Here is a 16,344-nt window from a genome sequence, read left to right as displayed (position 1 = left end):
AACATCTTTTATAGAAGACAACTGCACTCCACACTTCAAGATCCAGACCAGGTGCCTCCTTCTTTTAGACAGGCATCTGCCAAGTATTGTTTATTCCTTAAGAACAGGACGAGCATTTTGTTTGCAGTTTGCCCTACCAATAAAAGCCCTGGTCAATGGCTTTGGGTAACACTGCATATACCTACAATTTTACCTTCTTTCACCTTAGAGTAACCTCTCTGCCCTTGTAGGTGTTACTGGGATAAAAAAGTCTCATGCCTCATCATTTTCTCTGTCTAAATCTTCTATCGTTCACCACCAGACCTCCTCTCATATCAATTTTAGCACTAACCAACTCTCTTTGCCCCACCACATCTATCTTAAAATCTACAGTCACTCAATCAGCTTCCAGCAATCAAAGCAGTTAACCAAATGAAAGAATTTATGAAATAAAAAAGTACAGTGCCCCCTTTCTGCAGGAAAGGACCCAAGTGCTAACTTAGAATAGTACTGCAGTACTAATCAGCAATGCAAATACAGACGTACTGTCTTGCAAAAGGGAATACCTTGCCAACGAGCCTCCTTCGACCTTTCCGAAGACAACGGGCAGCAGCTCCTGGAAGGCGGTTCAGGCGAGCGTGAAATCCTGAAAAATATCAAACACATGAAAATTGAAGACTCCTCCCAGCAAAACAGCCAGGAAAAATAGTTGGTTTAGTGGTCAAATCAGTATTTCTGCCTCTGTTTCTCAATCTGCAAGAAGTAGATACGACTTTTAATTCACAACTCAAAATCTTTATTTAACAAGAAACAAACCATAAACAAAACAGAGGGACTCTGAAGGATAAGTACTTCGGTATCTCCTCCACTAATGCAGCTGTTTTTAATTGGATCATTACAAAAAACAGATCATCAATATCATTTTACGTTGCAGCACCTAATGAGTGAAATTTACTCTTGCCATCACATCAGAAGATCCAAAACACCTTATTCCTTATGGAACTCACCTCTTTGAGCTGGTCGTGAGGGTAAGAGAAACGTGGAATCTGAGAGCTTGTCCAGGCCTGAGTCAATCCGTTCCACTTCAGATCGGTGGTCAGCTCCCCACTTGGGAAGAAGGTTGGGGACAGTGAATCCTGGGACACATTCTCCTTCATAAAACCAATCACTCTGCTCATCGTCTCCTAAATAAATAGAATGAAATTATCCACAAGAAAAACCAGTGTGCCCTGTGGCTGTCCCACAAAGTACTACAGGTAGGCAGTTTTGGATGTGGAACAACAGCTGAAAGTCCCATTAGGAATTCATTCCTAGAGAACCTTATATTTGTATTCTGTTTCAATCATTTGCAGTAACTATGGGATATCACTAAATGCTTTAAATTATCCAACTCAGTCTACAGAATTTCCCTATAGAACAAAGCCTTCTTTATAGACCTGCCTAGGGCAGCGTTAGCACTCTGTTGTGGACGCATCTCATCAACCTTAGTTCAATGCTGTGTGATGTCTAACGCACATCTCTTTCACTGAAGTAATTACTGTGACAGAAATAGAGGCCAATCATTTGGCACACTTTATAGGCAACCACAGGAAAGATTTCACAACGGGACAGCAGGCTCATTGGATAAGCAAAAGGAACATACTCACTGATGAAACAGATCTCCTACCACAGCAGCTAACAGGAAAAAAACAACTTTATCTGTCAGAACTAAAATCTTCCCTGCAAAAGTAGAGCAGCAGCAGCAGAAGTCATTACCAAGGTCTCCACAAAGCACGACCACTGTAATTAATACAGTTGCAGTCTTAATAGTGAACTGCCTTAGACACCATTCATGGTAAACCTGCCTGGCCAAAAGGCCCCTGGGAGTAGTAGCACATGAGCAACATGGAAAAAAAAAAAGAAAGATGACAAAGAAGATCTTCAGTACCCCAACTGAGAAACAGTACCGTGTAATTGCAAAGTACTTCATCTTGCCTTAAAATTCTACTAACACAACTGACTTAGGGAAAACTCATTTGCCTACCATTAGGACTCAGGTATTCCCAGTTACTCTCCTTTCTTTCTTAACCAAATCACGTTATTTGTGACTGAGCTCCGTTTTATCTACAAAAAGAAAAAAACTTCATCCTAGTAAGACTCTTGCAATCTTACACGTAACAGAAAAAGCAGCACACATAACCAACGCCAATCATTAACAGCTAGGAAAGCCAGAACATTTAATCCCAAAGCTTTGAAATGGCTCTTTATTTCTGTGATAAGCATGCTTCGTCAACTGATGCATGACGATTATATTCATATACATAAACATACACACACACACACACTTCTACCTACCTTCAAGCAAAAACCACGTAAAGTTGCCTAGTTCTTTGTAGGTGACCGTAATACATATGAAAATATCCCCAAAGTTTTGGATCTATGATCATAGTGCAGTATCATACCTCAAATCACTACTTCCACCAGACAAACATTAACAGTGAGGATCATATGCTGATACCTCTTCAAATTTCACCTTGAGAGATTCATTTAACAAAAAACTTGCAATAAAATTATAAACCAGGATCATTCCCCACTCACTAAAATGTACTGGAAGCTGGAAATGCAAATATAACTAATTTAATTAGTGACAGCAAATACATTACATGACATAACCTCGGAAGAAGAGAAAAAAAGCTCTGTTCAATTTAAGATGCTGCTATTTCACATTTCCTGTTATTCAGCTTGGAACTGACTACAAAACTATTTCTAATATGATCTGTCACCAAACAAAAGAGTTTTTTGTGCTCTCTTCATCTCATTGAAGTAAGGAGCTGTTGTTTATCACTTACTTCCTTATGACCAGAAACTGTCTAAAAGAAGGACAGGAAAGTATTCCTTATTTAACTAGAAAATGCAACATTTAAATTTTTAAGAAATTATCAACCCTTTTTGTCATAAGCTAAAACACCTTGGCCAGAAAGCTATTACAGTATAAATAGTTTGAACAGGCAGAGGTGATCATAAACTTCTTACAGGTATGCATATGTGCAAACATGCACATGGTCTACACCAACACTGTCTTGAGTGATGAGCTAAAATTTCAACATTTCAGTCAACACACGATGCCACTGTCTGATATGCAGGTGCTCACTAACTTCAGCTCCCCCAGTAGAGTTACTCACAAAAACAGGGGACAGGACATTTTTTTTCTGTTGCTCTTGAAGAACAGAATGCTGGAAACTGTTATTTCTCAGCAAAGGGCAAAGCTGATCTCTGAAATTGCTACCCTAGGCAAAGTGTTAGAGCCACAACACATCAGCCCTACAGCCCAATATAATCAGAAAAAAAAAGTATGCATATTTGCTAGCATGGTGTTGCCTCACACCCAGACACTTGGATCAGTAACAAGTGGAAGCAGCATTTCCTACTGAGTTACTGATTCTTCTTCCTTTAGCACTCACATATTCCCAGGAGAGATCTCATCCAAATTATAGCTTTTGACATATGACAGAATACACACCAGCACAAGCTGCACAGACTTACAGGTCTCCAGGGTCATACTCCACCTGCTCCAAATACAACAGTCTTGATTGCTCCCATGCCTACTACAAGTGCTTTCACACTTACTTCTACTTTATCTCCCATAAACTGAACACTTGTCACTGGTAAATAAAATCAGTGTTTGTTCCACACCCAAAAGCCTTCAGAAACCATTTCTACAATAGACCTTGAAGATAACTAGGCTCAACTACCACACACAACAGCAAGGCTCTTCTTAGTATAGTTCTTCAGATGACTTGACAGTACTGATTATTTTGGAGTTGTTTCTTCCTTTCCATTGGGAAAAAAAAACTAACAGATCGGGCTTTAGTGGTAAGTAGATAACAATTAAAACATCTATAGAAATAGACTGTGAAATTTACTCTTTCACGATGGAGAGCTATAAAACTTCTCTTGTCGTTCTAGGCCTTGCCATAACAGTAGCTTCTTGGGGTTGGGTTGTTTTGTTTTGGGGTTTTTTTTTTTTTTTTTTTTTGGTATACTAAATGTTATAGATCTGATATGAACATGAGAAAGAACACTTTTTTACAGTGAGGGTGATGGAGCACTGGAACAGGCTGCCCAGAGAGGTTGTGGAGTCTCCTTCTCTGGAGGTATTCAGGACCCACGTGGACGCTTTTCCATGCAAACTACTGTAGGGGACCTGCTTTAGCAGGGGGTTGGTCTAGATGATCTCCAGAGGTCCCTTCCAACATCTATGATTCTGTGATATTCAAGACTGTACTGCTACCAAAGCCGTACCTTTATGGCCTCAGATCATTTTGATAACTTCTAGCACCTCCCAGCCACTGGACTCTTCCCCACACTCTCTATTCCCTGTCTGCCTTCAAATTCAGATCTTTCTTTGGATCCACTTTTAAAAAAGGCAAGGGAAACTCCTTGTAACACAAGGAAAATTTCAGGATGGTTGTTACCTTGGCGGCCCTCATCGTTGGTAAATAGCCCGGTGTCACTGCTGCTGCATACACTGCTGGTTTCACTGAAACAAAAACAAACAAACAAGAAAAACACTGTTACAACCCCAGCAAATACAAAACAAACAGTTTACTAGTTTCTCTGAGCTCACAGTGCTGTACGTCACAGAAATTGGGTATTGCTGCATTTCACATACATGGCTCGCTCTAGCATGGGTCATGATGGCTTCCCAATCCTAGCAATGCTGTAGCTCTTGACAAAAAGCAAAATCTTGTATCCAGTCTACTTCTAAGGTACCAAAAAGTAATTAATACCTTGCATTTGCCTTGGGTACTAGAGTTAATAACCTAACTATGACACTGTCTGGAATACTCACTAGGAAATTAAGTGCAATTAACTGCCCTTGGGTCACTTAACAGATACTGAAAAGTCTCTTTAAGTTTTGTACTTCAGATTCCTTTTTCTCCAACATGTTAGCCAAATACATAAGCCTCTCTTCAATCTACAGCAACTTCTACTTCCTTTGCAGGGAAGAGCAGCAGGTATGTTTGTAACTCTCCAGCTAAAAAGCATAGCATGACTTGCTGCAGCTGAATGCCACTCACCACTGGGCATTTTGCATTTGCTGAAGCAGTTACAAGAGACTTAATTCTCGAATCAAGGAACCAAAGTAGAAATTAATGTGTTGACTGTAAAATTGGATGAAAACTTGCAGCAGAAATACACGCTCAAGTCAGCCCCAAGCATCCGACAGCTCTACTGCTGACACTAAATTAGTCCTCAGGCACTTCATAGAATGGCTTAGGTTGGAGGGAACCTCAAAGCCCACCCAGTCACAACCCCATGTCATGGACAGTGCTGCCCCCCACTAGATCAGACTCTCAGGGTCCCATCAGCCTGGCCTTGAATGTCCCCAGGGATGAGAGGCATCCACAGCTTCTCTGAGCAGCCTATTCCAGCACTTCACCATCCTCTAAACAAATTCCTCCTACATCAAACCTAAATCTCGCCTCTTTTTGTTTAAAGCCATTCCCCCTTGTCATATCACTACTAGACTGTGAACAAGTTGGTCCATCTTGTGCTTGTAAGCTCCCTTAAGTACTGGAAGGCTACAATGAAGTCTCCCTGGAGCCTCTTCTTCTCTGAGCTGAACAAGCTCAGCCCCTTCAACCTTCTTTCATAGGAGAGCTGCTCCGGCCCTCTGATCATCTTTGCAGCCATCCTCTGGAACCGCTCCAACAGCTCCTCATTTATCCCATGCGGTGCCCCCAGACCTGGACACAGGTCCAGATGAGCCCTCACGAGGGCAGAGCAGCCTCGCACTGCTGCCAACCCTCTTCTGATGCTGTCCAGGATCGGCCTTCTGGGCTGAAATGCACTTCAGGTAATACTTCCTCCAATTTAACTGAGAAATATCAGAACAAGTGGTACCTACTTACTGCCCACCCCCTTAGTACTAAGGTCTGATAGGAGATACAAACATCACATAAGTCAGAACTAGAATCAAGCTCTGATTGAGGAGCATGCATTGTTACAAAGCTCTCTGGCCTGCTTCAAGGCAACTGGGTCATACTGACACCAGCAGCAACAGAAAACCCCTCAACTCACAAAACAAAAGGATGAGTGATCATAAGAAGCATCACCCCAAATAAATGCAGGAACATAATTAAACCTTTCCAGTTTCATCATGTTATTAAATTTTATTTCTATTGTGTTATTTTATTATTTAAACGTTAATAAAACTTTTGGAGCACATTACTGCTCTTGGAAAATATGCTCTCGAGTGCAGCCAAATCAACTCTTCATGCTGGATATCTACAAACTCTGCATCTTCATCATTGTACAAAGGTCATACAAATTTTTAAGGATGAATGGTCTGTATATCATTCCCACATTTCAGTATGTAAGTTAATATCAAATTCCAACTCAATCCATGACAGAGTTTGGCCATCCATTTACCCTCCCACATACACAACAAAGCAATTAGGCCAAGGACTGATAACCACGAGTCATTTGTTTCATTCCTAGCTCTCCTACCAACTCACAATATTACCCCGGACAAATCTTAAGTGTGTCTGCTTTCTCTTTTGAGAATTTTGGATTCTCAAATCCAAGGATTTGAGGGACTGATGCATATGGGTATTAGCATCATCGGAGAAAAGGTGCCAGAGAAAAGAAGAGGTGTTATGTAAGATTCCAGATCATATTAACTGCACTTTAAGCATTCTGTCATAGTGACAGCTCCTTTGCTCCTTACAGATACACATTATTGCCAATGCCTTACTTGAATCAACTTTCATGGATCCCACTCACGCTCTATACCATTTCACACTTCAGGGCTGAACACAAACTAGACTCCTCCACAAGCCTTTCTACAGGTCCAGTAAGCACTGATTAATGACCTCCACTTGCAAAGGAGGCTACTTACCTTAACCATGAAATAATGAATCCTATTGATCCGACAACCTACTGCTATAGAGTGTTATTGATCACGCAATCTTTGGTTAAAATGGTCCTCATTTAGCAATTTCACTGTTGCAAACACCTGGAGCAAAGCATGCTTATAATTAAATAGTTTGGAGGAGTTAAAGTGAGAGGTGATGGACAGAGATCTCAGGTTTACCCCATTTATTCTTTCTCCTGAGCTATTGTTTGTGTCAGGAGGGATATTGATTTTCCATAAAAATAAGAAAACAAGAGGCACCGAGGGGCTGCAGAAGGTCAGGCTGGGCTGGAGGAGGAGGGGAAGCTGAACACTCTGTCTCTGTCATTTGCCTTCCAAGAGAGGAATTTTTTCTTTACCGAGAGACTGGGTTCCAATTCATCAGCTTAGCCAGGCTCTCGACTGCCACTGCAGGCTGTTAGGAAAATAGCTCTCTTCCAAAGGGTAAAGGCAACTGCACTACACACTTGAGAAGCACTGGCTACAATCCCAGGCCAAAACACATCAGCAGCAAACCAGTGAAGTCACACAGAGCCAGTGGGCAAGGGCAATGACCAGTTCAAAAAAGTCAAGTGATGGCACTTGAGAGTAGATCAGACAAACAACAGAGCTCTCACTACTAAGCACATCACTCAAAGTGATTTGTCGAACAACTCTCGACCATGGTTTGCTCTGGCTTCAAGCCAACCCAGATCATTCCGAGAGTGCTTAGCTTAGACCAACAAGAGGAGGTTCAGCACTCTATTTATAATTTCCCTTTGCTATATTATGGCTGCAGGGAATCTCCAAGCATTAGAGGAGAAAGAAGGGCATGTTACCTTAGCAGTTAATTGTCACTCTTGTGCAAGCATGCAGATGACTATTTAAACGAAGACCACTTGCTTCTTGTTACCACAATTATCAATGTCAGGCTTTGAGTCACATCACGTTCCTGCACACCCGTCCTCTTCACAGTGCATGCTGAAATTTGGCAACTTCAAATATTTCATTTCACGTAGACCAGGTACATGTCTACAAGTAAACTCCCCATTAAACATACATTTCCAAAGCTTTCTCAGTGAATGAGAATTTATTTCCTGATACAGTAGACTTTTGATCTGACTTAGACAAGGAGCTCTCTTGAAAGCAGAGAAAACGCTGAGAATTTCATCATTTAAGGAGATTTATTCCTACATAATGCAAAAAAGAAATGGCCTCAAATTGCACCAGGGGATGTTCAGAGAGGCTATCAGAGGAATTTCTTTATGGAAGGGGTAGCTAGGCATTGGAAAAGGGCTGTCCAAAGAGGTGATGAAATTGCCATCCCTGGAGGTATTAAAGAGACACGTGGATGTGGAAGCAACAAGGTTTAGCAGTGGAATTAGGTGGATGGTTGGAGTTGATGATCTTAAAGGTCTTTTCCAACCAGAATGATTGTGATTCTATGAACAGAAATGGAACCAATACAGTATCAAGTTGTTCCATATATCCCTAGATCACAGTGGACTGGTTCCAGGTGCTGCAAGCTTTATTAGTCACTTTCTCACCCTGTAATGACAATATACCATTCTTTCTCCTAGGTATCTGATTTTCTTCTCCCTTCCTCATGCTATGCATGTTATACAGCTGTACGAAGTATCTCTCTCATGGTAGCAGAAAAAGAAGCAACAGCAGAGCAAGGCTGAGGTAAGCACAGCCAGTTTCACTTTGCTAGCAGCAAACTGCTATATTTAGAGCAGCAGAGACCAAGTGTGATCCTTCACTGCTGCAAGGGATAGGCCACAGCAAAGAGGGTTGTGTGTGTTTCTCTCTTCAACTCTGACCAACTTGGGGGTCAGCCTCTTCTCTTGGGTGACTAGTGATAGGACCAGAGGGAATGGCTTCAAGCTGCGCCAGGGAAGATTCAGGCTGGACGTTAGGAAATACTACTTCTCTGAAAGGGTGGTCAGGCACTGAAATGGGCTGCTCAGAGAGGTAGTAGAGTCACTGAGCCTGGTGGTGTTCAAAGAGCATTTGGATGCTGTGTTGAGGGACATGGTTTAGTGAGAACCATTGGTGAAGGGCGAATGGTTGGACTGGATGATCCTGTGGGTCTTTTCCAACCTTAGCGATTCTATGACCCTCTCAAGTGAATCACAGCACAGATCACACACGTGGTGTTGGAGAGGTCAAATATTCTGACCTCTGGATCTCTGAAGAGAATCTCAAAGACTTGGCAGTGGAAGTGGCAGTGGAAGGCAAATGGCATTTGATGCAGACACTTGCACAATAATTAGTTTGAGAACAAGGTACAACTGAGACAGAACAAATGATATCCTCAGCACGGTCCTCAAGTACAGTCTGACAAAGCTGTTTATCTGCTCTTCCAAATTCTGGCACAAATAAAGGCTAGATGAAAGCCTGCTGGTTTAAGTTCAAGTTTGACATGATGGAACAGACTCTGACTGGTAGAAAAAAAACCTGTAGGAGCACTGTCCATCACTGCCGCATCAAGTAAGGGCATCTCTCAGTCCATCACTAGCAACATGCACCATTCAGGGGCTACTCAGCACATTTCCTTTTCTGGACTGCCAGCATACAGCACTGAAAAGATTAAAGTGTTTTTAGCAGCTCATACCAAAAAGGCATTCACTAGCATCTTGAAAAGGCCCATCTTCCCCCATTTCTTAACCTAAAAAAAGAACAACTTCTCAATGAAAAAAAAAATCACTTTTTTTGCTTCTTCTATCTTCTTAACAGTTAGCTACAAGGCTGGTTCAATAAAAATGCACTAGTGATCTCTAGGATCAGGACAGAAAGGATGTACTACAGCCTATGCTTTTCACAGCCTCTCAGAAAGTACCTTTGAGGAGTCTGTACTTCCAGCTAAAAGCCCTCAATAACTGCATGCCACCCGTCCACTGACAAAGTGCAGTACCTAGACAGCCAGAACACTTAAATGAACCTGAATACATGAACAATTACACCAAAGCAAACAATTATACTTCTCAAATTCACTGTCTCTGACAGCGTCTGTTGTAGTGAATACTTGTGAAAAGTACGAGATTGTAACAAATGTGGACTGACCGTTTCCTCAGCACATTTGTACAGCTTCCAGCAGCCAGCAGTTTCAGGACTTCCTGAGACAGATCTTCCATCTCGGCTGTAATGCCTATCAGCCCCTGCCCGTGGATGATCTACCCTCCACAACCCCCTTTCAGATACAAATTTTGATCTCCAAAATGTCCCACAGCAGTTTTATGGAAAAAAAAATGTTTTGTATTGAATGTCTCCTGCTTCTTAAACAATGATAGTCCCTATTTCCTTTCTGCATGCCATTCATTACAACTCATCCATTTGACTCGCAGCAGTTGTTTCTCTTCTAATCTGAAAAATCTTTTGGCAAAGAAGGAGTTTTATAACACTGAACCTTCTATGGAGAGAATAAAAATCAAACTCAAAGGAAAAACTTCTCAAGAGTGATGCACAAATTCAGACCATGCCATTTATGCTTCTCGTTTTCACCTCCTGTATAAAACTGTACCACTAGTTCATCAGTTCTTCAAAACCAGACACAAATATAAGCCACACTTCACTGTTCATAGACTTACCCTGCAAATATTCCATTCTCCCCAACTTCTTTATCTTCTCACTGCTTTCCTGCCACAGCTAGCCTGTCAGAACCTTATTCTAAATCCATAGCAGAGATGTAGAACTGCAAAGAAGATGTTTTGACTGAGGTTCATACAGTACCTGCACAGAGGGCTAGCATTCATTATCTGATCAGTTCTCTATTACTGCTTATGGTAAATTCTGAAAACAACAAACTGCGAACAGATCATATCCATCAGACAACATAAACACCAACAGTGGATTTATGTGCCAAACCTCAGGCCACAAGCACCCCACTTCGTAGCAGAAGGACCACAGAATTCTCAAAGAGCTGCTTGTGTAATATAACAATAATAAAATTATTGTGTAATAATATTGTGCAATATAAGTATATATATAATGCTAACTTTTCAAAGAAAGCGTTTGAGTCATCACTATGGCACTGACAGGAAAAAACTGTTGAGGAAAGAGTCTAAACTTTTAAAGTAGCTGAGGGATTTCCCCTCCTCAAAAAAAAGAACAGCACTGAATGAGTTCAGGAAGAACTTCCAAAAGCAAGGATTTACAAGTAGCTGCAAGCAAGGCAGCCATCTAGCTCTAGCACAGGGAAGAAACGAAGACCTCACCATTCAGACATATTTTCATCTGAGCCCTGCTTCTGTTCATCAGCTTCACACTCCATCCGCTCCTTCCTTCCCCCCTTGCTGAGGAAGGGTCTGTTCTCTCCCGATTCACAAAGGCCACGACTGGATGACGTCCACGGGGCATTTTCCTTCCAGCGCGAAAGACGCTGCTTCTTTGCTGACTTAAACCTGCAGCCCCTCTCATAGTTCCACTCTGACACCCTGAGCTTTTGCTGGAGGCTGGCAGCCACTTCTGATGTCACACGTTTGACTTTCCGGCGGCGCCTAAGAGGCCGGCAGGGTGCATTCTCTGTAAAGGAGTCTGACTCATGCCACGAGTGTTGCTTGCTCCTCAGGGTGGCACTGAGAGCTGGATGTCGTTTGACCGCTGCCATGTCATCAGAGTCACTGAAATTGGCTGTCAGCACCTCACGGCAATCCTTCACAGCTTCATCCAAGCTCGACTCCGAGGCCTCACTGTAGCAGCAGGCATGCTCTGCCTGATGCGTGAAGTCTGAGCGTCGTTTGCGACCCCGTCTCTTGCGAAGCTGGCGTCGCTGCTGCCGCGGGCTTAAGGCCATCTCTTCCCATAGTTCATCCAGCTTGTTTTGCTCTGAAGTCTGTTCTAAGGCTGACGCCAAGTCATGCACAAGTTCATCCATTGGCAATGCCTACTAAAAATGACAGCAAACAGTTAGCACCAAATGTAAATGCTGTCACAAGCACATCACTAGACTACAGCATACTACATCCGAGTTACACACTTACTTTGAGTTGCCAGGGAGAAACAATGCAATATAACTGCTATTTCTTGGGCTAACATTCACTCCTTCCTTTTGCAGGGGTCAGATCTCACTTCTAACCACGGTGGCAGCGATGTCACCACTGCAGCAGGTGGGTCAAGTGCTCCATGTCTGAAAAGGCCTTACATTTGTATCTTTTGCTTGGAAGGAATGTGTTCCATTACACATCTTAAGGGTAAGAGAGCCTGCAACCAGTTTGCTACCTGGTATGTCTGTGTCAATTACTATAAGCCACAAAGAAGGGTTAGCAGCTGTAGCAAGCAGACTGAAGTCTTCCAAAAAGTAGACAGGCAGTAAAGCTGCGAGCAAAACAGAAAGCAAAAACACAGTCTGCAAATCAGCATCAGTTCAGCAGCAAAATAAGATACATGGGGCCCCACGCTCCTTACAACACCAAGACCCAGCTGTTAGGGGCAAAATCCCCAACCCTTCCACCTCCGGACTGCCAGTGAGCCCATCCTGAGGACACGGCCCAACTCCCGACACAGCCCGTGACCTCCACCTCCCGCCCGCGCCGGGCCGCCCCACCTCTGGCACTTCAGGGTCTCGTACTCAGCCACCTCGCCCAGAACACCCGCAGCCCCGTCCCGGAGCAGCACTGGCTGCCGTAGGCCTCCTCCTCGGTCCAGGCGCCCGGAAGGCCGCACCGTAACGCCTCTCCCGCTCCCCGCTCCGAGGAGACGCCGGCGCTCTCCCACGCACCGCCGGGCAACCCCCGGCCCCGCAGGGCAGCCCGGCACAGCCCGCCGCGCCCCGAGGCCGGACCGAGAGAGGCGCCCCCAACCCGGCAGCCGAGCGCCGACGCCCCACCGCGACCCCACCGCCGGGCCGCGGCCCCCGACCCCACTCACCGGGCAGCGCCCGCTCCGCCAGCCCCTCGCAGCAGCGCTTCCGGCCTTCCCGGGCCACTTCCTCCCCGCCCCCCCCCGCCGAGGGGCGGGCCTGACGCCGGGGGCTGGCCCGGTGTGGGGCGCTGCGCCGCCCGGCAGCGCGGCGGGTTGAGGGGGCCGTGTGCAGCTCTGCCTGAGCGCTGCTGCGGGCCGTTAGAAGCAGTTGCAGACCGTTCCTTAGTGAGGAGAGGTGCTCGGACAGGAGTCACTGTGCAGGATAGGCGCGTTAGCCGTTATCGCTTTTCATGAATCCTTCCTTGGAGCCTTTTCGCAGAATCATAGTCCCAGAGTCGTTGGAGTTGGAAGGGACCCTTAAAAGCCATCTAGTCCAACTCCCTGCAATGAGCAGGGATGCCCGCAGCTTGGTCACGGTGCTGAGAGCCCCATCCAGCCTGACCTTGACTGTCTCCAGGGACGGGGCATCCACTGCATCTCAGGGCAACCTGTTGCAGTGCTTCACTACCTTTATTGTAAAAAACCTTCTTCTTTATACCCAATCTAAATCTGACCTGTTCTGATTTGAAACCATTTCCCCTTGTCTTATCACCACAGACCCTGCTAAAGAGTCTGTCCCCTTCTTTCTAATAGCCCACCTTTAGATACTGACAGGCCACTCCCAGGTCTCCCTGCAGCCCTCTCTTGCCTGTGCTGAACAGCCCCAGCTCTCTCAGCTTGCACTTGCACAGGAAGTGTTCTGTTCCTTGAAGCAGACCCTTCTTGGCTGGAGATAACCATGAGGTGCCTCGATGCAGTGCCACATCAGGCAGGAGAGTTGTCCATGAGGCCCTGTCACTGCAGGACTCACTGCTGAGGTTTAATATCACCAAACCCACAACCACGCTTCCCCCAGTGAATATCCTGCCCGTGTTTGAGTATTTCACCCTACAGATCACTTTAGAGCTCTAGAGTCAGCAGAAACCAGGCCTGGTACACAAGGCCTCTCCCAGTGCTGGGCGCGCAGGCATCCCTTGATTTAGTGGGTGTATGTTATCACTTGCCATTGGTTTATGAAGTTCTTATTTATGGAAATATCAGTCCCTGGCTTATCTGACCCCTGGCCTGCTTGTGAATGGAAGTAACACACGCCCTGCTGAAAGCTGGTGTTTCTTATTGATTTTTTGAAGATTTGTGCATTGGTAGGTCCCATTGTCGGAGTCCCAGCCCACGTCTCCACAGACCATTAGCTGCTAATAGAAGCTGAATTGCTCTTGCCATGTGCTTCCCCTTTAGCTGCTTGATTTTTTTTTTCTTTTTAATTGTAGGATGCAGGCGATCGGTATACTCAGTACCAAAACTCCATTTCATACTGAATTTACGTATCTGGATTTGTATATCTGGATATACATGAAATGCCTACATCTGGATGGAACTTAGTTTTGTTATTTTCTAAGATAAACCTCTCTGTGCAATTCCCTTGTCCTTAAATCTGCACCTCCTTCCGTCACAGCATGTGCCTATTATCTCCCCAATTTATAGATCACCAGCGGCCATCAGAGTAAAGCCAAGTGTGACCCCACTTCCATTTTCTTTGGCATTCCCTTTTGTTTCCCGTCTTTCCGTTTATTTAATCCATGTGGCAGCATTCATATTCAAGCCAATATTAGTTCATTTTTCAAGTCATATTTTACGAGGCAGTATATGAAAGGATTTGTTGAAGCCCAGATATATTATGTACATGGCATTCTCTTCATTCGCTAATTTTGTAAATTAAATCAGAGAAAGTAATCAGGTTTGTCTGACATGATTTGTTCTCTATAAATCTATGCTGCTGCTCATTGCTCACAGATCTATTATCCTTTGCACTTTTACATTTTTTTTTTCCCCGCCTCTATTTATTCCTTTATGAGGCCAGGAACAGAAGTTATACTGAAAGGGTGATAATTGCCAAGATCATGTCTTCCTCCCTGCTCCCCCCTGCTCCCACGCTTGTTTTTTCCCCAGTCCCCTGGCACCCCCCCATCCCAAGTTTGTCAAGGTACTTCAGAAATAACCGTAAGAGAATCCTTCTGTTTGTGGCTGCTTCCTACACCTTCTGAAATGATCACCATTCAGCTTCCCTGAGATCTCCCCATGCCGTTTCTCCAACTTGACCTTTATTCTGAGCTGTAATTTTAACATTTTCTTTACCTTTTAGTTGTCTGAGACATCCGTGTGGAAAAGCAATATTAAAAGAACAAAACCAGTCGTTTGGTAAATCATTTTTATCTCATTCCTAGTGTCTGACTTCAGTTTAGTTACTTTCTCTGCACCAATTCATCTGCATTTGTCTGTCCTTTTGTCTTTTTAACCCTTTCCATTGCAGTATCTCACTCCCTTGACTGCAGCATTTAGTTTCCTATTTTCAGTACAGAGGTTTTCTTTTTACTCTCAGATCCTAAAATCTAATCCTGTTTTACCGCTGCAATCCTTTTCCATGCTTCAGGACATAAAACAGCTACAAAATGTCTGGGTTACAGAGAAACTCCCCTGGTGGGAAGGTTATTCTGTAAACATCCACTTCAGAGCTTCTTACCTCTTCATTTCAGCTCTGTGCTGGCTGTAGTTCTGGGCAGGATAACAAATTAGACAAACCGTTGTGTAAAAGAATTCCTGTGCTCACACATCCTAAGGAGACAGCAGCAGATGCCCACTCTAATTTCTCTTCTTTTCCATTCGTTTTCCTGAATAGTTCTGTGCTGTGCTGTTGGTCAACAAGCAGTTTTACAAATCGTATAATTTTTAAAGCACCTGTCAATATTTTTTTGCAAATTTCAGCATTTCAAACTGAATTCCCAGAGATGTCAGCAGCCTTTTTTTCTGATCTGGGAGAGGTGAGGGATGTTCTTCTGGGAAATTTTGGGGGGTAACAGAATTGCTTTTGCCTTTTGCAAGAGTCAGAAGCACTAAAATGGTGCCAAAACAGGGCACTGGCGTGTACAGGGGAGAAATGGAAAACTGTCAGTAGGAGTTGGTGAAATATACTGGGGAAGAAGGGGTAATCTGGTTCTGAGCTGTTTATGATATTTCTGTTCTGTCTCACAAAGTCCACTCTGAAGTGGAACAGTGACTATAAATTTGGAATCCTTGCCTGAGTTCAGCTTCGTCCCACATCCCCGGTGAATTATTCGATCTCTCTGTAGTTTGCAGTTTTCCTGCACGAACAACAGGGACTGGCCTATTTTTCTCAGCACTAATTTTGCTTGTGAAAAGATGTAGGGATGCAAAATGTTCGGCACTTGTATCCTAAGTGGATTATTAGCCTTTTCTGGGCTTTGCACATGCAAGCATCTTTCTCCTGCCCAGAATCTGTGGTCGCCAGCACTAAACTGTTGCTGGGACTTGAGATGGGAGAGGAGATGCTGCTGGCGAGGGACACTCCTGAGGTGAGCAGCGAGGGAAGGTCTGCGGGATGCTCACAGAATGCTGTTGCTGCTGCTTTGCCCAGCTCACGCCCCGGCCTGCACAGGGAGAGGGATGGCCTGGTAGGACAGGAAGAGTAAAGGGGTCGTTGCTGTACCCCAGCAAACATTCTGCATGGTCCCATGGTGCTTCTCAGCAAAACCTTCCAGGGGTTAAAAGGAAAAGGAGAGAGACAGAAAGGG

At 44.2% G+C, this 16,344-nt stretch overlaps 1 protein-coding gene across 13 annotated transcripts in view; it reads right to left on the bottom strand.

Annotated features, from left to right (window-relative positions):
- The window catches only part of GPATCH2L (G-patch domain containing 2 like), a 78,428-nt gene extending 65,648 nt beyond the window's left edge, over window positions 1–12,780 (bottom strand). For 6 of the 13 annotated variants that reach the window (XR_006939501.1, XR_006939500.1, XM_046942551.1 and 3 more), the window contains exons 1-5: window positions 12,725–12,780; window positions 11,074–11,744; window positions 4,434–4,498; window positions 987–1,163; window positions 546–625 (exon numbers count right to left, since the gene is read on the bottom strand). Coding sequence is in view for 11 of the 13 variants with exons in the window: in XM_046942551.1 (XP_046798507.1) it covers window positions 546–625; window positions 987–1,163; window positions 4,434–4,498; window positions 11,074–11,732 (981 nt within the window). In the remaining 2 variants the exon portion in view is untranslated. Of the gene's footprint in view, window positions 1–545; window positions 626–986; window positions 1,164–4,433; window positions 4,499–11,073; window positions 11,745–11,838; window positions 12,173–12,724 lie in introns of all 13 variants that reach the window. The other 7 variants (XM_421283.7, XM_004941813.5, XM_025151107.3 and 4 more) reach the window with 4 other exon arrangements.
- Between the last annotated feature and the right edge of the window lie 3,564 nt (window positions 12,781–16,344).

Source organism: Gallus gallus, chromosome 5 (genome assembly GCF_016699485.2).
Source record: "Gallus gallus isolate bGalGal1 chromosome 5, bGalGal1.mat.broiler.GRCg7b, whole genome shotgun sequence".
Taxonomy (NCBI): Eukaryota; Metazoa; Chordata; class Aves; order Galliformes; family Phasianidae; genus Gallus; species Gallus gallus.
Note: the sequence above shows the minus strand (reverse complement) of the source record. Positions and strands in the feature narration are given on the sequence as shown.